We start from the raw sequence: 24,950 nt of genomic DNA, 5'->3' as shown, positions 1-24,950 counted from the left end.
AGCTATGTTGCTATTAAGAACCATAGCAACTTAAAGCACCATTGGAAGTTTGGTACAATTGCATTCACTATAGAACCCTCAAGGAACTCTATAACCAGACAGAAAATATCATAAGCATACAAATACATGCTAACATAAAAAAAAAAAAAAATAGAAGAACCTTCAGCCAGGTAAGGAACTGTCTAAGAGGATGGTCCTTTTACTGGCAGGGTGGAAGACAGCACTCAGCTGGAGATATACAGGAGGTGCCATGATAAGATACTCAGAGTACTGACTAAAGGAGAGACAAAAAAGCATCAGAGACACCAACAGTGGAAAGAAGAAAGAGCAGAGGCCTCTGATGTTCTGTGTGGCGTGACATTTAATTAGAATATATGTAAAAAAAAAGCTTCTAAGTGGTCCAGTCATCATGAAATTAATTCTTGTTAGGCTGGAGGAGTAGGGGAAAGTGGTACGGCTACATGATCCTTCAAACAGAGGCACACTCCAAACAGAGGGCTATGAGAATTACAGGCAAGCTGGCGGCACATGTGACCATAGAACAAATGTAAGTATTTTGCTTGTAATACAATAACCACTACATTACCATAGTTTAATGTGTAGTTTCAATGTTTTATTGCCGTTTTCTTTATAAAAATGCATAAACAAAAATTGCTTAGTAGATTAAATGCACCTTAAGTGGTGCACCAGATGGAAGAGGCTGCAGCATTTACGGTAGAATGGAAAAATAAAATCTGATTTCAGCTCCCCATCACACAGGTATTAACCTGCCCCCTTTCTGAAGGCATACAATGTCCTAAAAGTACCTAGATAACTAGCAGCAATTTTTCTGCACTCCACAACAGCAGTTCTTAGGGGGAGGAGTTCACCCCTGCACTGTTAGGAACGCTATTCCTAGTGGAAGGGTTAAACTCAAAAACAAAGGGTAGGGGTACAAAAATAAATGGGATTAGGCTCTAGATTATACAACCTTTTGAATGGAGATCCTCCATTAAAAGGAAAATATAGTCATTGACTAGGCGTAGTCTCTGAAACTGACCCATAGAGTTTGCAGGAGAGTGGTGATAGATAAATGTAGTGTTATAGTGAATAAACTACGCATTCTTTATCGTTGTGTTTCTGTGCTTCATGCTTCCAGTGGCCTTCAAATGGCCTTAATCTCTGGAGTGGCGTACACGCTTCATTTAGCTTTTTCATGAAAGAACACATTGGTCTGGAGGAGTGAGGCAGGAGGGGGAAGGATGGTGGGGGATGTAGGGCAGAGACAGGGAAGGCTGCTGAAGACAGGCCAGAACAGGCACTGAGCGTGTTGTCCAACATTTGATTTAATGGACTTCTTTTGGCTCGCTCGCCCTCAGAAATGTGTCTGGTATTGAGTCAGTGGAGGAGCAGACTCAAAGACACACACACGCACACACACACACGCACAGGGCTATCTGAAATCAGCAGAGCAAACTTGTCATGCTCCTGTGGGTCACACATGTGTAAAACATATGCTGTATGGGATCCAGGAGGGTCTGGGCTCTGACTTTGTCTGTATTGTTACTGGGATCCGGTTGGGCTTTTCAAATGGGCCCTATCATATCAACCCACCCTAACCTATATGAGGTCCATGTTTACCCCCTTCTGGTCCCATCATTGACTCTGGTGGATCAATATATCTGGCCAACATGAAACGTCTTTACCGATGTTTTTATGGTGATCACCATTCTTCACAGATGTTTCTAACACCCTTATAGCTGTTTCTATGGAGACCAACCTTCTTCACATCTGTTACCATGGATACAGACATTCATTACAGATGTTTCTATGGTGACCAGCTTTCTTTACATCTGTTTCCATGGATACCGGCCTTCTCTACAGCTCTGGGCAATATTTCAACAATATCGAAATATTTAAAACTATTTTACAGAAAAAAAAATTTAATTACCATATCGTAATATGATTTTAAATATAAAAAAACAAATAGTTAAAAAAATATATAATTTAATTTAAATAAAAAGGACTGTGCCTGGATTAGGAGATGCACTACTAGTTTTTTTTTACTAGTCAAATATTAATTCATTAAGTAGTAGGTTGAGAAACTCAGGACATCATTATTTTAATTTTTTTAGTGTTGTTTAATGCGGATTGAACAGCAACTAAGGAATCCGATCGTATTTCAGTTAACATATAAACATAGGCTCTTCTTGGTCTAAGTGTTAAAAGAGTAAAATAATTACATGTTCAAAGTAAGACTGCACAGAGTTCCAGAACAATAACTTCTCTTAGTCTTTTATCATCATCTATGTGGACTGTGTCTCCCTATAGTTCACATTAATTGATTTGTAGAATGATGTATGTTTGGTGAGTTGCCCTTTCCGGTGTTGTGCCGAATTCTACCACTCTGCCAGAATATTTTTTTGGACCAAACTGTCTGAAAGTCTGAAGTCTGAAAGTCCAGATCAAACAAGGTAGATGTGAAAGCACCCATACAAAAGATATTTAATTACGGAACAAAGGTGATATATATATATATATATATATATATATATCATCATTTCTTTCTACCTATCATGAGCATCCTTACAGCTACACAAGCGCAATATGTCCATCAGATGGTAGTAAGTAAGGTACTACAGCCTTTAATCTCTGTGAAAACACTCACTTTTAGAGCACTGTACAGTGTGACAGTATGACAGTATTCCACAGTGTAGCGTTGGATGGGAATGTGTGGCTTGGCTAAAAACAACAAATCTGTTTCAGTATATTTTACAATGATGCTGACAATCAAATTAGATATTTGTTTCCTTCTGTGGGTGTTTAAGACAGTACTGGACAACTTTAAAGAGAAAGGCTGTGTTTTTTTCTCAGCTGGTGTGTGGGAGACATGACCATTCAGCCCTTCATTCCTATGGGAAAAATGTGTGATTATTATTATTATTTTTTTTTAAGTGCAAATTAAATCAGTTCATAAAGCACAAAGTGTAAATCTGTTTGCAGCTCAAAAATATAACCTGTAGAGAAAGCAAAAGTTTAAGCAAAGGGTGAATAGGACAAATATCTACGGAGGGGTGGAGTTCAGATGCTTACTGTACGAATACTACTGTACTTATCCATAAGCTGTATACAAGCCCACCTCATCAATGACCAACAAATAAAAATCGATATCTTGAAAACTGCATTCTGATTTAGCCTCACAAAAATGGGTTAATAACAAGAAACAAGAAACAACAAAAACAAGCTTCCTGAAGGAAACACAAAATTGTTATGCAGCTGAATAGGTGGAAAAAGGGATGAAAAAACAGGAAACACACTGTAAGGTGTTGAGTAAAGGAAACTCCAGGCCTTGGCCAAGGATAAAAAAGGAATGGGAATAAATTGAAGGAACAAGTGATGAGAAAATGTCAAAGTGGGTATCGGTATAGCTTTGGACTAGAACTTGCAGACCAGCCAGAATAAAAACATGATCATTTTAGATGTGCATTTCCTGAAGGAAATACAAGTTTAAAAAAAAAAAAGCATCCAAGTATTAAATATAATGATGATAATAATAGAAAGAGGAATATACGTAATAGCAATTCGGCTCTTCCATGTAATAATAATAATAATAATAATAATAATAATAATAATAATAATAATTATAATAATAATAATAATAATAATAATACACATTGGATAGCAGTGGAGTTGTGGAGTAAAGGATAATAATAACGAGCGTAATATTGATATTGCATTTAGTAATAACAGACAGTAGTGTCTAAAGTACAACCCCCCCAAACTACTCTAAGCAAACAACACAGTCACATCAATCTAGTCTGCCCCTTTCACCTCATCCTAATGACAGCCAGTTAGCCCGCTGAACAGGTGACAGGTGTGTGTGTGTGTGTGTGTGTGAACACTGGGCACATGTCCAGGTTTGCTAGGGTCCCACTCATAAAACTGACTCTCCGTCCCACTCTGACTGCTCCACCACTCTCCCTCTCTCTCTCTCTCTCTCTCTCTCTCTCTCTCCCTCTCTCTCTCTCTCTCTCTCTCACACACTCACACATTCTTTCTCTCTCTCTCTCTCTCTTTCTTTTGTTCTCTTTCTCTCTCTCTCTCCTTTTTTTTCATTCTTTCATTCTTTTTCTTTCTCTCTCTCTCTCTCTCTCGCTCTTTCCTGCCTCTCTTTTTGCAACATTTAAGATGATAATGTAATTAGTAAGAAATCCCTGGTTCAGCCTTGTCTCACCTCATATGCTGTCGATATTCTCAGTAATGGCGCCTCTGTGTTTACACCTGGTCATTGTATGAGACTAGTGTCTAAATTGTGTCGTCTTTTTGGCCACATGCATTTACATTTGGTAGTAGAAAATTTACACATCAATTATTTAGGGTGTTTTGGTTGTGCTGGGGGTGTACAAATTGTACTGGTACAGTTTCCATCACGGCTTCAGTGCTAATTAGTGGTATTCAGTTAATTGGTACAGTGGGGGAGCCTCATGGCTCTGTGCTAGTTGGTGGGGTACAGTTTTCTTTACTTGTTAGCTACATTAGCCTCATGGCTCTGTGCTAGTTGGTGGGGTACAGTTTTCTTTACTTGTTAGCTACATTAGCCTCATGGCTCTGTGCTAGTTGGTGGGGTACAGTTTTCTTTACTTGTTAGCTACATTAGCCTCATGGCTCTGTGCTAGTTGGTGGGGTACAGTTTTCTTTACTTGTTAGCTACATTAGCCTCATGGCTCTGTGCTAGTTGGTGGGGTAAAGTTTATTTTACTTGTTAGCTACATTAGCCTCATGGCTCTGTGCTAGTTGGTGGTTTACAGTTTTCTTTACTTGTTAGCTACATTAGCCTCATGGCTCTGTGCTAGTTGGTGGGGTACAGTTTTCTTTACATGTTAGCTACATTAGCCTCATGGCTCTGTGCTAGTTGGTGGGGTACAGTTTTCTTTACTTGTTAGCTACATTAGCCTCATGACTCTGTGCTAGTTGGTGGGGTACAGTTTTCTTTACTTGTTAGCTACATTAGCCTCATGGCTCTGTGCTAGTTGGTGGGGTACAGTTTTCTTTACATGTTAGCTACATTAGCCTCATGGCTCTGTGCTAGTTGGTGGGGTACAGTTTTCTTTACTTGTTAGCTACATTAGCCTCATGACTCTGTGCTAGTTGGTGGGGTACAGTTTTCTTTACTTGTTAGCTACATTAGCCTCATGGCTCTGTGCTAAATGGTGGGGTACAGTTTTCTTTACTTGTTAGCTACATTAGCCTCATGGCTCTGTGCTAGTTGGTGGGGTACAGTTTTCTTTACTTGTTAGCTACATTAGTCTCATGGCTCTGTGCTAAATGGTGGTTTACAGTTTTCTTTACTTGTTAGCTACATTAGCCTCATGGCTCTGTGCTAGTTGGTGGGGTACAGTTTTCTTTACATGTTAGCTACATTAGCCTCATGGCTCAGTTGGTGGGGTACAGTTTTCTTTACTTGTTAGCTACATTAGCCTCATGACTCTGTGCTAGTTGGTGGGGTACAGTTTTCTTTACTTGTTAGCTACATTAGCCTCATGGCTCTGTGCTAGTTGGTGGGGTACAGTTTTCTTTACATGTTAGCTACATTAGCCTCATGGCTCTGTGCTAGTTGGTGGGGTACAGTTTTCTTTACTTGTTAGCTACATTAGCCTCATGGCTCTGTGCTAGTTGGTGGGGTAAAGTTTATTTTACTTGTTAGCTACATTAGCCTCATGGCTCTGTGCTAGTTGGTGGTTTACAGTTTTCTTTACTTGTTAGCTACATTAGCCTCATGGCTCTGTGCTAGTTGGTGGGGTACAGTTTTCTTTACATGTTAGCTACATTAGCCTCATGGCTCTGTGCTAGTTGGTGGGGTACAGTTTTCTTTACTTGTTAGCTACATTAGCCTCATGACTCTGTGCTAGTTGGTGGGGTACAGTTTCCTTTACTTGTTAGCTACATTAGCCTCATGGCTCTGTGCTAGTTGGTGGGGTACAGTTTTCTTTACATGTTAGCTACATTAGCCTCATGGCTCTGTGCTAGTTGGTGGGGTACAGTTTTCTTTACTTGTTAGCTACATTAGCCTCATGGCTCTGTGCTAAATGGTGGGGTACAGTTTTCTTTACTTGTTAGCTACATTAGCCTCATGGCTCTGTGCTAGTTGGTGGGGTACAGTTTTCTTTACTTGTTAGCTACATTAGTCTCATGGCTCTGTGCTAAATGGTGGTTTACAGTTTTCTTTACTTGTTAGCTACATTAGCCTCATGGCTCTGTGCTAGTTGGTGGGGTACAGTTTTCTTTACATGTTAGCTACATTAGCCTCATGGCTCTGTGCTAGTTGGTGGGGTACAGTTTTCTTTACTTGTTAGCTACATTAGCCTCATGACTCTGTGCTAGTTGGTGGGGTACAGCTTTCTTTACTTGTTAGCTACATTAGCCTCATGGCTCTGTGCTAGTTGGTGGGGTACAGTTTTCTTTACTTGTTAGCTACATTAGCCTCATGGCTCTGTGCTAGTTGGTGGGGTACAGTTTTCTTTACATGTTAGCTACATTAGCCTCATGGCTCTGTGCTAGTTGGTGGGGTACAGTTTTCTTTACTTGTTAGCTACATTAGCCTCATGACTCTGTGCTAGTTGGTGGGGTACAGTTTTCTTTACTTGTTAGCTACATTAGCCTCATGGCTCTGTGCTAGTTGGTGGGGTATAGTTTTCTTTACTTGTTAGCTACATTAGCCTCATGGCTCTGTGCTAAATGGTGGGGTACAGTTTTCTTTACTTGTTAGCTACATTAGCCTCATGGCTCTGTGCTAGTTGGTGGGGTACAGTTTTCTTTACTTGTTAGCTACATTAGTCTCATGGCTCTGTGCTAAATGGTGGGGTACAGTTTTCTTTAATTGTTAGCTACATTAGCCTCATGGCTCTGTGCTAGTTGGTGGGGTACAGTTTTCTTTACTTGTTAGCTACATTAGCCTCATGACTCTGTGCTAGTTTGTGGGGTACAGTTTTCTTTACTTGTTAGCTACATTAGCCTCATGGCTCTGTGCTAAATGGTGGGGTACAGTTTTCTTTACTTGTTAGCTACATTAGCCTCATGGCTCTGTGCTAGTTGGTGGGGTACAGTTTTCTTTACTTGTTAGCTACATTAGTCTCATGGCTCTGTGCTAAATGGTGGGGTACAGTTTTATTTACTTGTTAGCTACATTAGCCTCATGACTATGTGCTAGTTGGTGGGGTACAGTTTTCTTTACTTGTTAGCTACATTAGCCTCATGGCTCTGTGCTAAATGGTGGGGTACAGTTTTATTTACTTGTTAGCTACATTAGCCTCATGACTCTGTGCTAGTTGGTGGGGTACAGTTTTCTTTACTTGTTAGCTACATTAGCCTCATGACTCTGTGCTAGTTGATGGGGTACAGTTTTCTTTACTTGTTAGCTACATTAGCCTCATGGCTCTGTGCTAGTTGGTGGGGTATAGTTTTCTTTACTTGTTAGCTACATTAGCCTCATGGCTCTGTGCTAAATGGTGGGGTACAGTTTTCTTTACTTGTTACCTACATTAGCCTCATGGCTCTGTGCTAGTTGGTGGGGTACAGTTTTCTTTACTTGTTAGCTACATTTGCCTCATGGCTCTGTGTTAATTGGTGGGGTCCAGTTTCTTTTACTTGTTAGCTACATTAGCCTCCTGGCTCTGTGCTAGTTGGTGGGGTACAGTTTTACTTTACATGTTAGCTACATTAGCCTCATGGCTCTGTGCTAGTTGGTGGGGTAAAGTTTATTTTACTTGTTAGCTACATTAGCCTCATGGCTCTGTGCTAGTTGGTGGGGTACAGTTTTCTTTACTTGTTAGCTACATTAGCCTCATGGCTTTGTGCTAGTTGGTGGGGTACAGTTTTCTTTACTTGTTAGCTACATTAGCCTCATGGCTCTGTGCTAGTTGGTGGGGTACAGTTTTCTTTACTTGTTAGCTACATTAGCCTCATGGCTCTGTGCTAATTGGTGGGGTCCAGTTTCTTTTACTTGTTAGCTACATTAGCCTCATGACTCTGTGCCAGTTGGTGGGGTACAGTTTTCTTTACTTGTTAGCTACATTAGCCTCATGGCTCTGTGCTAGTTGGTGGGGTACAGTTTTCTTTACTTGTTAGCTACATTAGCCTCATGGCTCTGTGCTAGTTGGTGGGGTACAGTTTTCTTTACTTGTTAGCTACATTAGCCTCATGACTCTGTGCTAGTTGGTGGGGTACAGTTTTCTTTACTTGTTAGCTACATTAGCCTCATGACTCTGTGCTAGTTGGTGGGGTACAGTTTTCTTTACTTGTTAGCTACATTAGCCTCATGACTCTGTGCTAGTTGGTGGGGTACAGTTTCCTTTACTTGTTAGCTACATTAGCCTCATGGCTCTGTGCTAGTTGGTGGGGTACAGTTTCCTTTACTTGTTAGCTACATTAGCCTCATGGCTCTGTGCTAGTTGGTGGGGTACAGTTTTCTTTACATGTTAGCTACATTAGCCTCATGGCTCTGTGCTAGTTGGTGGGGTACAGTTTCCTTTACTTGTTAGCTACATTAGCCTCATGGCTCTGTGCTAGTTGGTGGGGTACAGTTTCCTTTACTTGTTAGCTACATTAGTCTCATGGCTCTGTGCTAGTTGGTGGGGTACAGTTTTCTTTACTTGTTAGCTACATTAGCCTCATGGCTCTGTGCTAGTTGGTGGGGTACAGTTTTCTTTACTTGTTAGCTACATTAGCCTCATGGATTCAGTGCTGCAGTGATCACACCTCAGCTGATTGACTGCACTGTTAGTGTGTGGGGAGGGATGGACTCTTTAACTGAATGATCTGTATAATCAGTGAGGAGTGATTTGACTCATAAAGGTCAGTGCAGCCAGGGGCAGGACAGAATCAGGCCAGACTCTGGACGCCATGAGTCAGAGCAACGGCAATGCTGCCTGAAAACAGTGAGAGCAGCACTAAAAATGACCGAAACTGACCAAAATGAAATTCTGCAGATTAATAATAGCTGTATTACTTCAACACAGTTCTAACCATTTCTTAAAAAAATAGATGAACACCAGAAACCAGACTGAGTGTAAACACTACAACTTCCCCCATAAGGTAGGGTAAACTGTATCAGACTGACTGGATTTTATTACCATTATATATATTTGTGTTCCATACATTCTGCAGTTTTTAGGGTTGGATTGTCTACGTCTGCAGTATTTAAGGAATCAGTATTTAAGTATGCAGTGTTTGAGGATTCAGTATTTACAGTTTTTCTCTTTTGGAACATTTCTCACATCAGAATTTAACTTCTCAAAAACAGTTGTTCAATTTGCACTTCATCTAGTCACTTGTGCTCATCACAGAAGCACTTTCTCATTTATTTTATACAAACAGCAAATTATTTTGTACAAATGTCTGCTGTTTCACAAACTATCAATAGCTTCTGTCATGCAGATCACAATATATTATACATTATTCTGCTGAACTGGCTTACCCACCAGAGCAGATTATCATCAATTCACTGCATTCATTCTTACATTAAAATTCAGTTAAACTATTATAGTTATCAGAGCCTGTAAAGCAGATTTTATACAGAACTGATGAGTAACTAAAGTACACCTATATACTCAGTGGAGCTGAAAAATGGATAATGGATGTAGAAAAGGGCAGGAGGTCATGTTAAGATTGATCGGTGTATATGTCTCACTCAGACATCAAAACTGAGATGGTCTGTGAGATTTGTGAGGATAACGTGTGTGTGGTATGTGAGGTGTTTGAGGTGTGATCTGAATGCAAAGCTGATTGCAGGTTTAGCTTTTGGTAATTAATGTTTTTTCCTTTAGATAAGGCTGCAGATCCAGGGGTTTTTGGACAGAGGGAATTGTGGGTAAACTGAGATGCTGGTGCTGTTGTTCTCCCACTGCACACGGTCACTCAGGTTTGTGGACGGTGGAGTGGGTGGATGTCAGTGTTTCAGGGAGCCTCTGTGTCTATGTTATCTTCTGGCTCTCTCCCTTTAGTTACATTGTTTTATTCAGATTGGCTGGAGTCATTAATCACACTGTGATAATATTTTATATTCTCTGTTTTACAAAAATCCAGTCAAAACTAATTCCATCTCTCTTTCTTTCTGTTTTCTCTATCTATCTCTTCTACATGTATGGAGATGCCCTGTTGCTGATGTTGCCCAGCCTGGCTCTCCACTGCCCGCTGTGTTGCATCCCTGCTCTACAACCCTGCACTGATCAGCATCAACACACTCAGAATCTGTTTCTATATTAGCCATAGCTCTTTACTATCAATGATGTGCTCATCACCTTTTCACATTGACAGATTAGTACCTGTTTCTGCATTATCCATAACTCCATTATGTGCCCATCACATTTTTACATTCATAAATAAGTAACTGTTACATTTTCTATAGCTTTACATTATCTCTCTGTACTGTCGTTTTCTTCTGTTATTTGTTTGTTATTTGATTGTACTGAGCGGGTCGACCCGAGGAGGGTGGGTTCTTCTGACTGAGTCTTGGTTCCTCCTAAGGTTTGCCACTGTGTCCCACAATACTTGGCATCTCTGTGTTGCTGCTCATAAGAGGTTTTCTCAGTAAAGCTGGTTTGTGAAAACTTCTGTTGTAAAAAGCGCGGTATAAATAAAATTAAATTGAACTGAATTGACTTCAATAGACCTGTGATGTTTTTGTAAAATATTGCTAAAACACAATTTTGTAAACTAGACTGATTTTATCTAAATATATAATACAATTCACAGAACCATGCAACCAAACTGCAAAATAGCTCATATACCCTGCAACATAATTCACTGCAAACAAAACTACACACAACATTACCAAAATCATACTTTTGCACCAAATAACACACAATAATATATGTGCAGCAGATATATTTACACTCTTAATGTTGGGATTACAGAGGCAGCAATAAAACAGCTGAACTCTGTCCAGCCTCTCGTAGTGTCAGATCATGGTTGATGATAATCATGTAAGATTGGTCTGATTTTATTTAAAAGTTTGTTTTCTCTTTTGGCCATAAACTTCTCTACCAGCTCAACCCCTACCTGTCCTTCATCCTCCCTCTCTCTCTCTTCCTCTCTCACTCTTTCTCCCCCTCTCACTCTTCCTCCCCCTGCTCTCACTCTTCCTGTCCCACTCTTCCTCTCCCACTCTTCCTCTCTCACTCTTCCTTCCCTGCTCTCAGTCTTCCTCTCCGACTTTTCTTTTCACACTCATCCTCTCTCACTCTTCCTCCCCTCACGCTATTCTTCTCTCACTCTTCCTCCTCCTGCTCTCACTCTCCCTCTCCTCTCGATCTTCTTCTCTCACTCTTCCTCTCTCACTCTTCCTCCCCCTCTCGCTCTTCTTCTCTCACTCTTCCTCTCTGACTCTTCCTCCCCCTCCTCTCACTCTACCAGCCTTACCCCTACCTTTCATTCTTTCTCCGCCTCTCACTTTTTCTCTCTCACTCTTCCTCCCTCTCCTCTCACTTTACCAGCTCTACCCTACTTCTCCTTCTTCCCTCTCTCACTCTTCCTCTCTTACTCTTCTCTCTCACTCTTTCTCGCCCTCCTCTCATTCTACCAGCTCTACCCCTACCTCTCCTTCTTCCCCCCCTCTCACACTTCATCTTCCTCCCCCTCCTCTCATTCTACCAACTCTACCCCTACCTCTTACTTCCCCTCTCACTCTCACTCTTTCTCTCTTACTCTTCCTCCCCCTACCTCCCACTCTACTATCTCTACCCCTACCTCTCCTCCTTCCTCCCCCTCTTACTTTTCCTCTCTTACTCTTCCTCTTCCTCCCCCCTCACTCTTCCCTTTCCTCCCCCTCCTCTCACTCTACCAACTCTACCCCTACCTCTTACTTTTCCTCCCCCTCTCACTCTGCCAACTCTACCTCTACTTCTCACTTTTCCTCCCCCTCTCACTCTTTTTCTCTCACTCTTCCTCCCCCTCCTCTTACTCTACCAGCTCTATCCCAAAGTTTCCTTCTTCCTCCTCCTCTCACTCTTCCTATCTTACTCTCCCTATTCCTCCCCCTCCTCTCATACTACCAACTCTACCTCTACCTCTCACTTTTCCTCCCCCTCCTCTCAATCTACCAACTCTACCCCTACCTCTTCCTCAACCTCACTCCTCCTCTCTCACTCTTCATCTCCCTCCTCTCACTCTACCAACTCTACCCTACCTCTCACTCTTCCTCCCCTCACTCTTCCTCTTTCACTCTTTCCCCCCCTCTCACTCCTCCTCTCTCACTCTTCCTCTCCCTCCTCTCACTCTACCAACTCTACCCTACCTCTCACTCTTCCTCCCCTCACTCTTTCTCTTTCACTCTTCATCCCCCTCTCACTCATCCTCTCTCACTCTTCCTCCCCCTCTTCTCACTCTACCAACTCTACCCCTACCTCTTCCTCCCCCTCTCACTCTTCCTCCCCCTCCTCTCACTCTACCAGCTCTACCCCAACCTTTTCTTCTTCCTCCCCCTCTCACTTTTCCTCCCCCTCCTCTCACTCTACCAACTCTACCCTACCTCTCACTCTTCCTTTTTCACTCTTCCTCCCCTCTCACTTTTCCTCCCCCTCTTCTCACTCTACCAACTCTACCCCTACCTCTCACTCTTCCTCCCTCTCACTCTTTCACTCTTCCTCCCCCTCTCACTCTTCCCCCCTCTTCTCACTCTACCAACTCTACCCCTACCTCTCACTCTTCGTCACCCCTCACTCTTCCTCTCTCACTCTTCCTACCCCTAACTTTTCCTCTTTAACTCTTCCTCACCCTCTTCCTCACTCTTCCTCACTCTTCTTCTTCCTCCCCCTCTCACTTTTCCTCCCCCTCCTCTCACTCTACCAACTCTACCCCTACCTCTCACTCTTCCTCCCTCTCCTCCCCTCTCACTCGTCCTCTCTCACTCTTCCTCTCCCTTTTCTTACTCTACCAACTCTACCCCTACCTTTCCTTCTTCCTCCCCCTCTCAACTCTTTCTCCCCCTCCTTTCACTCTTCCTCCCCTTCCCCTCACTCTTCCTCTATCAACTCTACCCCTACCTCTCACTCTTCCTCCCGCTCTCACTCTTCCTCTCCTCTCACTCTTCCTCCCCCTCTTCTCACTCTACCAACTCTACCCCTACCTCTCACTCTTCCTCCCTCTCACTCTTCCTCTCCCTCCTCTCACTCTACCAGCTCTACCCCTACCATTCCTTCTTCCTCCCCCTCTCAACTCTTCCTCCCCCTCCTTTCACTCTTCCTCCCCTTCCTCTTACTCTTCCTCTATCAACTCTACCCCTACCTCTCATTTTTTCACCCCCTCTCACTCTTCCTCTCTCACTGTTTTTCCCTCCTCATTCTCTCCCTCTTCTTCTCTCTCGCTCTTCCTCTTTCTGCAGCGTTCTCCTCTGTTGTTGTGAAAGGAGCTCACCTGTGGTCTTTTCATTCTGCTTAATACCTAATTGAAGTACTAATAATTAGGAAATAAGGTGTTTGGCCAGGTGGCACATATATTGACCAATTGGCTGATGTTGTGTGATTTTGAATGGCAGTGTTTTGATATGGAAGCACGTATCTTTGTGTCAGAGTGTTGTGTGCTATGCAGTGTATTTAAAAAGTGCTGTCTAAATAATTGTGCTACACGTCATTTTAGTGTGCTGTAATATTAAAATAAACTAACCTATCATTCTGTCCATTCACTGACCAGCTCTGCGTTCATCATGTTCTACAGAGCAGTGACACAATTACTACATACATATGTGCACACACACATTCACACTTTTCCTTCTTTTCTTTCCGTTTCTTTTCTTTCTTGTTCTGCCTGTTCCTCACAGGAAGGAGTGGCTGGTTTCCATAGAGATGTGTGTGTGTGGGGGGGGGGGGGGGGAATGTGTTGGGGGTAGGCTGTACACCTACAGGGAAGATTCCCTCTGCATGTCTCAGGACACACACTGCACTGACCGTTTACTCATCACACACTGTGTTGAAAACACACATCCAGTCTGGGGAACTCTGAGCTGTTGAAAAACTGACCTCGACCAAAGCTCCTATTTATTCATTGATTCCTTTGTGTGTTCATTATATGTATCGGTTAATTTATTTTAATGTTTAATTTAAAAGGAGATGTTACAGTTGTAGGACAGTCAGATTTGTAGGTAGATTAGTAGTTAGACTGTTACTTAGATTGATAGTCTATATAAGGTACATTATTATTTAAATGAGTAGTTACAGTAGTTAAATCTGTAGCCAAATTATTACTTAGACCAATTAATAGATTAACAGTAGTTAGATCAGTAGTTAGATCCATATCTTGATCAGTACTTAAATCATTAGTATGACATTGTAGGTTTAAATCAGAACATTTGCTAATTTTGTAACACTTGGGAATAATCTTGAGAAGAACCATTTCGGCAGTGCTCAATCAAACACACACTCACATGAATACATTTGCTGTCCGAGGCTCTGCAAAGAAAACACAACATATGTATGATAGAAACCAACATGTCCCACCAATAAAGACAATGGGGAAGGACCATCCAATATTCAACCAATAAGGAAAACTGTGGCAGGAGCCCCAAAATTCCAACAAAAGACCAAAGTTCAAACAAGCTTCAAGTCATTAAAGTAAGATCCCAAACATCACACCAGACTAATTTACAGTCAGGATAGACGGAGCTGTATTGGCTAGAATCAGGTTAGACAGAACTGTGTCAGATACAGTTGTGTCAGGTGGGGTCTGGATGTGTTATAACCTTCCCAGGAAAATTCACTTTTCAAGTTTCAGAACAGTGGAATTTGTGAGACGTGTTTAATACTTTTTAAATTTGGGAAATCAAAACTAGAAAATGACCCTGGTGAATCTGTATCCAGCAGCTCCTTTAGACTTTGAGTTACATCTGAAATCTGGTACAAATATGCTAAAACTACTGAGACATATACCACTGAGCCATATACATATACAACACAACATGAATATACTTAAGAGAGATCCATACATTCCAATAGGAAGTGAACGTATTTAACTACAGAGTCATACTTTTTCCAAACAACAAAAACATACTCCCTGTCACACATATATAACAAACCACAAAGCCATACACTCCAATAAAACACCAATATATCAAACTACAGAGTGAAACGGTCCAATACAACACATACATACCTTGCATTCAATTGCACCACAAATTATACCAAACAACACAGCCATACACTGTAAAATAGCAATATACCAAAATACAGAGCCATATAACTCAATACAAAAAAATATCAAACTACACAGTGAAACAGTCCAATACAACACATACATACCCTGCATTCAATTGCAACAACAATTATACCAAACTACACAGCCATACACTGTAATATAACAATATACCAAAATTGCAAAACAACACCAATTTACCAAACTACAGAGCTATACACTGTAATACACCAAACTGTGGAGCCATACTCTCAGACACAAGCCATACATACACTCCAATAAAATACAGGTGTAGCAAACTACAGAGTCGTACACTCCAAGACAGAACAGAGTCACATGCTCGCATACAATAACAATATGGCAAAATACAATACTATACACAAAAGACAACACCACTGAACCAAAGTTCAGTGCAATATACCGTGCTTGCTAAAACCTGTATACCCTACATTCTAACATACTTAAAGCCATGCAATCCAATACAACACAAATATACCAAATATACAGTGAAATACACTGCCTGGCCAAAAAAAAAGTCACCACCAAAAAAAAAGGTCACACACTCTAATATTTGGTTGGTTTAGTTTATTTCTATCCAGTGTTACATTATTTTTTCCCAAGTTCTTGCAGTATTGATGATGGTAGAGTCTGACCACTGCACAAAGCTCTTCTCCAGCACATCCCAAAGATTCTCAATGAGGTTAAGGTCTGGAATTGTGGTGAACTCTCTCAATCTATGTGTGAAAATGAGGATCTCATGCTCCCTGAATCACTCTTTCACAATTCCAGCTCCATGAATCCTGGTATTGTCATCTTGGAATATGGCCGTGTCATCAGGGAAGAAAAAATCCATTGATGGAATAACCTGGTCTATATTCAGTATATTCAGGTAGTCAGCTGACCTCATTCTATCAGCACATACTGTTGCTGAACCCAGACCTGACCAACTGCTGCATCAACTCCACATCATTTACTTCCTTAAATCCAGGTGGCCACTTTTTTGCAGTACAAACCCAATATGTCAAACTACAAAGACAATACACTCCAATATAACACCAATGCACCAAATAAAAGCTGCACACTTGTATAGAGAACAAATATTCTAAACTATAGAGCTACAGTATACACTCCAAAACAACACCAAAATACAAAACCATAGCATATCTTTTATTATTAGTGAAAAATTGCAACCGTATATTTTAAGGGGGAATACATAAAGCTTGAGCCCAGTCTTAACCTTCTCCCTCCTATAACTTAATAATAACTAATATCTGCTATAAGCACATTCACTGAGCACTCCCTGTCACTTTCAATTACACACTGTCACACACTCACCCCTTCACACTCACGTCACACACGCTGCCTTGCTCTGGGCAGGAGATTAATTTAAAGTTTGAAGGGAGACATTATAAGGAGCATGAATGCGGTTCTGCTGAAGCGGTGGTTGGATGGGTGAAGTGGAGTGGTATGCATGTTTATGAAGGCGGTGGGAGTGTGGGGAGAACCGCGCTGTCTTATCCCTGCAGGAGTCGCAAGGTCACTGTTATCAGCTGTAGTCTTTGCTTCAGTACGCCACAATAAAGCTAAAATTCTGAGTTTTTTAAATGAATATACAGTTCCACCTTAAAGTGTGCAGCAATAACATTCTTGTGTACCATAGCATCCACCTACCAACTCTAATGCAACCACCCATAAACACTCCAGCAATCACTTGGATAACATAACTACTGCCTGGTAACACCACAGCATTCATTTACAGTAGCAACATTATGGGGTACCACAGCAATCACCTGTAAATATCAGAGTAGTCTCCTGAAATCAAATAACACCTGATTGGTAACACTGTAGTCACCACCTGAGATAACATAGTCACTTCATTGCAACCGCATAAAAACTGATAAGCAACACCCTATAGCAATTCCCCAGCCACCACCTAGGCACACTTTAGCATCCACCTGGTAGAACATAACAACTGCTTATCTAATCCATATCAACTACAAAGGAACCACACTAACCACCTGGCAATCACTTAAAAACAGATTAACAACCACCTCAGACAACATACAACTGCATATCAACCACTTGGGATAACACAGCAACTATCTAGCATTATAATTGCAGCACCAGAGCAACCACTTTGGTATACCATTTAGGGTACATTCACAGCCACCTAACAACAAGCATAGCAGCCAACTGGGATAACACAGCAACCACAGCGAATCCATGTAACACCACAGCAACATTATTTGAATGTGTGTGCTGCCCAACAGTGAGGTTACAGTGCTAGCAGGAAGTTTAGTGTGTGAAGCTTCTCAGATCTTTATTTTTACCAGTTCCCTCACAGTAACAGTGTCCTACACAGTCATTCAGTTTCTAAATGTAGGGAGCAGTGGTTAGGGTGATTCCAGACCTCCCAGTGTTTAGGGCTCTGCTCCACTCACACCTGCAAACCATTCTCCAGTCTAGAGTGACCTTTGGCCTTTAGGTACAGACATATACAGATTCAGTCTATAGATAACATCAGTGCATCAAAAACACACAATCCTCTCTGTTAGTGATAACTGACAGCTACCCATAGTTTATGGAGGGTGTGTGATGATTTATACATACAGTTAGATCCAATGCTAATTAGTGCAATAAAAGCTTCTATTACATATTAGCTACATTAGCCTTGAAGCTACAGTACAAAATAAAAGAAGCCAAACAACCCTCCAACCCTCTTTTAAATCCTTAAAAAAAAAGCACACTGCACCTTTAAGACTGATACATGTAAATGAGTTCTGTACAATTGGCTGCCCTCTCTTGTGACTCTTACCATCATGAAAATGATTAAATATAAACTTTAAAACAGATCATAAACCCAGATTATGCCTAAACAATTCCTAAACAAAATAATAATTCATAGACCAAGAGCAAGTCTAAAGCTTACCTTAAACTCACCACAAATAATCTTTATTATATACTCAATGACCAGACCTACCTTAAAATTAAGCCTTGGCACAGGTTCAGATTAAGCCTACGCTGAGAATAAATTGCATTTTACTGAAGGTCACTGAATCTTTGCTACTGTAGGTTAATTCACGGCTGCTGTTTTCTTCAAAATCACTTCGAAATATATATATTTTTTATTATTAGTTTACATGTTAAGATTGGTGGCAGAAAAAGTGATTCATTTTGTAGTGTATTTGTAGGGTAGTGTTAGATATTTTATCACTGCATGAAAAGTAAATGTTTCTTTTACTCAGATTAAATTTATTTGGGGTTGGCGATATGACCCTAAAATAATATCACTATATATCAGGGTATTCTTGTGATAAAGATATTCCTGCAGATAAGACAAAACATTAACAATTTTTTTTAATGAATTTTAAGAATATACTAGTGCAACAAAATAAATATAAAAGTTTTATTTAGTATAAACATAAGAGTTTCATACATGCAGTAAAAGCAAAAAGGCTAAAAAATTTTTTTATAAAGAGTAACTTACCAAGATGTGTTTTGTACTTTTAAACATTCACAATCTTGTTTACAGTTTTAAAACACATTGAGATTTTTGAATTGTAACCCCTATATTGTAATGTATGATATCATATTGTAAAAAAAAAAAAAACACACAGTGTCACTTCAGTGTTAATCTAAATACAGTTAAGAGCATATACTGTGGCAGTGTGTAATCTAGTAATCTGGTATTCTAGTAATCTGGTAATCTGTAATCTGGCAATCTGGTAATCTAGTAATCTAGTAATCTGGTAATCTAGTAATCTGGTTAATATGTGGGTCTGCACTCACCCTCCAGGCAGCAGGTCCTCCACAGGCCGGAGTGGGTCATCACCTCCTCGTTCTTCCGACTGGTCTCGTTCTCGTTGTTGCTCTTGACCCGGCACACTCCTCTGGAGTACAGCCAGTAGTCCGTGCCCACAGCAATGGTCATGAGGCTGAAGGCAGCGAACGCGCCCACGGTGGTGATGAGCATCTGAACACCTCGGTCGCACATCAGCATCTTCGACTCATTTCAGAATGGAGATCACGGCCACGAGCGAAAAACACAGCGGGGGGAGGTGGGGGCGGGGTGCGGGGGTATAAGGACGGACCTCCTTAACCTGCCCGGTACACCTCGCACACACGCACGCGCATTATCTGTGACGGGGGCTTCTGCAGGGTCTCTTCTGCTTCTAGAGAGACAACTTCTACACTACAGTCTGAGCTGAAGGAGGAGGAGGAGGAAGCTCTGGAGAAGAGGAAGCTCTGGTGGTCGCGTGCCATTCACTGTCCAAACTGTCTAAATCGTCTCCATCGCTCTCAGGATGAAGGGTTGTGAGACAGAGAGAGAGAGAGAGAGAGAGAGAGAGAGAGAGAGAGAGAGAGAGAGAGAGAGAGAGAGAGAGAGAGAGAGAATGAGAGAGAGAGCTAGATGTGTTCTTCTATGCTGAGGAGCATCATCTCTTCTCCAAAAGCTTTAGGCTACTTTATTTCCAAGCTATTTCCACCTCATTCCGCGCGCATATCAACCGCCAATAAGCATCAATCAATCCCTTATCTGTATTCTCTCCCCAACACAAACAAACACTTATAATCCAGCAGTAAACAACAGCCTCCAGCGCGCGTGCCTTAGAGCGCCGTGTCTCCAGCGCGCTGGAGAGAGCTGGACAGAGACGATCCCCCTCGGTGGATCCGCTCGTGCTTTTCCCGCGCGAGCATGCTCTCCTGAATCGCTCTCCGTACGCGGGCAGTCGGATGTGTGTGATGTAATGAAGGCACGCTCTCACAGTGTTGATGATAGAAACAGGAGAAACCCCCTTTGCTTGCGCTCCGCACGTCTCTCCGCCGCGCGCGCAGGTCCGTTGCTCTCGCGATCCTTCGGAATCCGAAGCGCTAAAGCGACGATCAGCAGCAGCGATCAGCAGCGATCAGCAACGCCCACCGACAGCAGCCCCTGCCGCTCGCGCCGCTCCCGCCGCTGTCTGCGCTGCTGCTGAATGACACTGAGGCAGCTGAGTCTGTCTGCGTGTTGAGTGCAGCACAGCTGCGCCTGTTTGTGCTGCTTATGTCTGCTCTGCTGAGTGCAACACGTCTCTTCATGTCTGTACTGCAGCTGCTGTCCGTGGTTCTGAACAGAGCGCGGTCAAACAGCAACAAAGCTTTAGTTAAATGTTTATGGTGTTGAATGCACATTCTGTATGGTAAAAAATCACACGCCTTACATCAATCTTTGTGGTGCAGGTGCTGCTGTATGTTGGGGCTGCCACTATTGAAAACAGCACTGTTCCTAATGTCTGTGGTGTTGAATGCACCACTGGTAATGTCTGTAATACTGAATAAAGTGAAGCTGAATACAGTACTGTTCTTAATGTCTGTAGTGTTGAATGTCACTGGTATCACTGGTAATGCCTGTGAAGCTGAATACAGTACTGTTCTTAATGTCTGTAGTATTGAATGTCACTGGTATCACTGGTAATGCCTGTGAAGCTGAATACAGTACTGTTCTTAATGTCTGTAGTGTTGAATGTAACACTGTTAATGCCTGTGATGCTGAATACAGTGCTGTTCTTAATGTCTGTAGTGTTGAATGTAACACTGTTAATGCCTGTGATGCTGAATACAGTGCTGTTCTTAATGTCTGTAGTGTTGAATGTAACACTGTTAATGCCTGTGATGCTGAATACAGTACTGTTCTTAATGTCTGTAGTGTTGAATGTAACACTGTTAATGCCTGTGATGCTGAATACAGTACTGTTCTTAATGTCTGTAGTGTTGAATGTCACTGGTATCACTGGTAATGCCTGTGAAGCTGAATACAGTACTGTTCTTAATGTCTGTAGTGTTGAATGTAACACTGTTAATGCCTGTGATGCTGAATACAGTACTGTTCTTAATGTCTGTAGTGTTGAATGTCACTGGTATCACTGGTAATGCCTGTGAAGCTGAATACAGTACTGTTCTTAATGTCTGTAGTGTTGAATGTAACACTGTTAATGCCTGTGATGCTGAATACAGTGCTGTTCCTAATGTCTGTAGTGTTGAATATCACTGGTAATGCCTGTGATGCTGAATACAGTGCTGTTCTTATTGTCTGTACTGCTATACCACTGGTAAATGTTTGCAATGCTGGTGACCAACAGTACTGTCTGTATTCAGCAGTACAGACATTAAGAACAGCACTGTGTTACACACCCCAAACTGGGTTGTTGACAATATCTGTGCAGCTGAATAAAAGTAATAATTATAATGTCTGTAGTGCTAAATGCTAAAAGCATCTGGATTTCGCAGTACAGACATTAAGAACAACAATGTATTACACAACTCAGACTATGAAATTGTTTTCTGTACCGCTGGATGAAACTAACCATTATAATGTCTGTAGAGATGATTCTTAAAGTCTGTACTTTAGATCTGTATATAATGTAACATTGATCATTTCAGTAATTAACTTTATGACAGTATCACAATATATTTATGTAATAGTTTATCATAACCCCTGTATCGTGATATGTATTGTATTGCCAAGCTCTTGTAAATTCACTGCCTTAGTTCTTAATGTCTACACTGTTAAAAGTAATACTGATAATGTCTGTATTTAGTTATTTTTTGTCAGTTCTGCTAAATGCAAGATTGGTTGTACCTATTACAATACTGCTGCTGTCAGTGGAGATGTGGACCTGTGATGATGATTATACTGCTGAGGGTTGTTCTGCCAAACTTCTGTATTGCCGTTTGGGTAACACTTTATTTTAAGGAACACAAATTAGGCGCTTATTAATGTCTTATTATTTGCTTAATAAAGCCAAAATTAGACATTTATAAATGATTTATTCACCACTTATTTGGCTTTATTCTGTGTAAGTGTTATTGGTGCTTAATTAGTGATCTGTTATGTGGAAATGATTAATAATGGCTGTATTAGTTCTTATAGTTCAGAATAAACGGCTTGTATTCTTGGGAATAATTTGATATATCTTAATAATTCTATATATTTAGGAATAATTTAGAATATTTGGGAATAATTTGATATATTTGGAACAATTTAGTATATTTAGGAATTATTTGGTATATTTGTTTACTTTCTGGTGCTATGTAACTAATATCCCTTACGAAACAATAATAAATTGCAATATATTGGAAAATATAGTGCAATATATTAAATAATAAGTTTTCATACAGTGAGTCCAAGAAGTATTTGATCCCTTGCTGATTTTCTTCGTTGGCCCACTAATAAAGACACTATCCTTCTGCACTTTTAATAGTAGATATATTCTAACATGGAGAGACAGAATATCAAGACAAAAATCCAGAATATAATTTTAAAGAATATATTTTAATTAATTTGTATTTCAATGAGGAAAATAAGTATTTGATCCCTCTTGCCAAACACACTCAATACTTAGTGGCAAAGCCTTTGTTTGCAAGCACAGCGGTGAGACGTTTGTTGTAGTTAACCACAAGTTTAGCACACACACCAGGGGGAATTTTGTCCCACTCTTCTTTGCAGATCCTCTCTAAATCATGAAGGTTGGTGGGCTGTCGCTTGGCAACTCTGACCTTCAGCTCCCTCCATAGATTTTCGATCGGATTGAGGTCTGGCGACTGGCTGGGCCACTCCATGACCTTAATGTGATTTTTCTTGAGCCAATCCTTTGTTGCCTTTGCTGTATGTTTAGGGTCGTTATCATGTTGGAAGACCCAACCACGGCCCATTTTCAGATCCCTGGCAGAGGGGAGGAGGTTGTCCCTCAGGATTGTGCGGTACATGGCTCCATCCATCTTCCCAGTGATGCGGTGAAGTAGCCCTGTACCCTTGGCAGAGAAACACCCCCAAAACATTATGCTTCCACCTCCATGCTTGACGGTGGGCACAGTGTTCTTGGGGTCATAGGCAGCATTTTTCTTCCTCCACACATGGCGGGTGGAGTTGAGGCCAAAAAGTTCAATTTTGGTCTCGTCTGACCACAAAACCTTCTCCAAATAACTTGGTTCATCTTTCAAATGATCATTGGCATACTTGAGGCGCGCCTCCACATGTGCTCTCTTCAGCAGGGGTACCTTTCGGGCACTGCAGGATGTGAATCCATTGTTGCGCAAAGTGTTGCCAATTGTTTCCTTGCAAACTGTGGTCCCAGCTGCCTTCAGGTCATTTGCTAACTCCTGCCGAGTGGTTGCAGGACAATTCCCGACCGTTCTCAGCATCATTGCCACCCCACGAGGCGAAATCTTCTTTGGAGCACCGGGCCGAGGTCTGTTGATTGTCATGTTATACTCTTTAAACTTTCTGATAATTGCACCAATAGTTGTTACTTTCACATCCAACACCTTACTAATCTTTTTGTAGCCCTTTCCAGCTTTGTGAAGGTCAACAATTCTGACTCTGAGGTCCTGTGACAGCTCTTTGGTTTTACCCATGTTGGAGACTTGAAATCTGTGTGATCTGTCTGATTCTGTGGACAGGTGTTTTTCACACAAGTGATTAGGGAGAACAGGTGGCTTCAGGTCAGGTAACAAGTTGATTGGGAGTGTCTAACTGGTCTGTAAAAGCCAGAACTGCTAATGAATACTAAGGGATCAAATACTTATTTCACTTGTGGTGGAAATACCTGTGACGATTAATAAAGACAAATATTAAGTTCTGAGTCGTGTCAGATGAGTAACAAGTTTTTATTAATGCAGATTATTGAGAGTACAATCAGTCATGAAATCATCACGCTCTGAAAGTGCTCTGAGAGTAACAGTCTCTCAGAGCCGTTATTTATCCCCGCTCCGCTGTGTCCGGAACCATAAACCATAACTGGACATATGGTTTTCCGCTTGCAACGGCGTCCTTCCAAATCTCCCTTCTATGCCAAGACGGAAACTCCCTTCTGTTCCCAGGCAGGGTTTTTTAGGATGTTTCCCGTCAGAAATGTCAACCTAACCTCTTCACGGTCACATCCTGGTGTTTACCCAGAATGGTTATCAGACAAGGTTTCTCTGCTGGCGCGTACACAAATGTCAGAATGACCTAAAGAGTAACTCTGCAAAACAAGCTAATATGAAGTGAATTACCACTGTAAATATTTAGTGTGATTAAACACATCTAATAAAATGAACATGCATAAAATGATCACATCTGTCATAACAAGGTGGTTATAATAGTAATAACATTGTGATAATGAAATTTCCCACGTCACTCCTCCCTTTTGATTCTAGGAATCAACTCACACAATTTCCTACACATTGCTCGCATTCTCATACTGAGATTCCTCAGTAAACATTCGGGATAGCCCTATAACAGGGTCTTCGTAACCTGGAATCATCTGAAACATCTGGTAGTGACTGAATGCACGAGTAATCATATTTGAGATACAATTCATAACACATGGTACGATACATAGGATAAGGAGTCCCAAACAAATAATAGGGAGGACCATAGGCAGTAGCCAACGTCCCCATGGCCCTAAAAAAGACTCCAGCCATGCTAGCCATGGCTCATTCACAGGTGGAGGTTCATGGATTGCTTGTTTCATGTGACTTACAAGGTCAGTGATGTTCTCATAATAATCTGGAATTGAAAAACAACAAGAGGTGTTTAAAACCTGACACACTCCCCCTTCATGGGCTAGCAAAAGATCAAGAGCCATTCTATTCTGAAGTACAGCCTGACGTATGGCCCTCATCTCTGCATTTATTAGAAAAAAGGCTTCGGTGCTACTATTAGCCATAACCAACATTTGCCATGCAAGTCCATTGATCTTATTCAAAGTAGCAGTTGTTCCACCTCCTAGGAAAAGGGACCATCCAACTGATGCTCCAGGTGTTGTCCAAGG

The 24,950-nt window shown here is 41.3% G+C and overlaps 1 protein-coding gene across 1 annotated transcript in view; it reads right to left on the bottom strand.

Annotated features, from left to right (window-relative positions):
- The window catches only part of cacng3b (calcium channel, voltage-dependent, gamma subunit 3b), an 83,247-nt gene extending 62,998 nt beyond the window's left edge, over positions 1-20,249 (bottom strand). Inside the window, exon 1 of the mRNA XM_022662733.2 lies at positions 18,946-20,249. Within this exon, the coding sequence (XP_022518454.1) occupies positions 18,946-19,156 (211 nt within the window). The 5' untranslated portion in view covers positions 19,157-20,249. The remainder of the gene's footprint in view (positions 1-18,945) is intronic.
- Positions 20,250-24,950: the final 4,701 nt, after the last annotated feature.

The sequence above is a fragment of the Astyanax mexicanus genome, chromosome 19 (assembly GCF_023375975.1).
Source record: "Astyanax mexicanus isolate ESR-SI-001 chromosome 19, AstMex3_surface, whole genome shotgun sequence".
NCBI classification, from domain to species: domain Eukaryota; kingdom Metazoa; phylum Chordata; class Actinopteri; order Characiformes; family Acestrorhamphidae; genus Astyanax; species Astyanax mexicanus.
The sequence above is the reverse complement of the archived record's forward strand: the minus strand, read 5'-3'. Positions and strand labels throughout refer to the sequence as shown.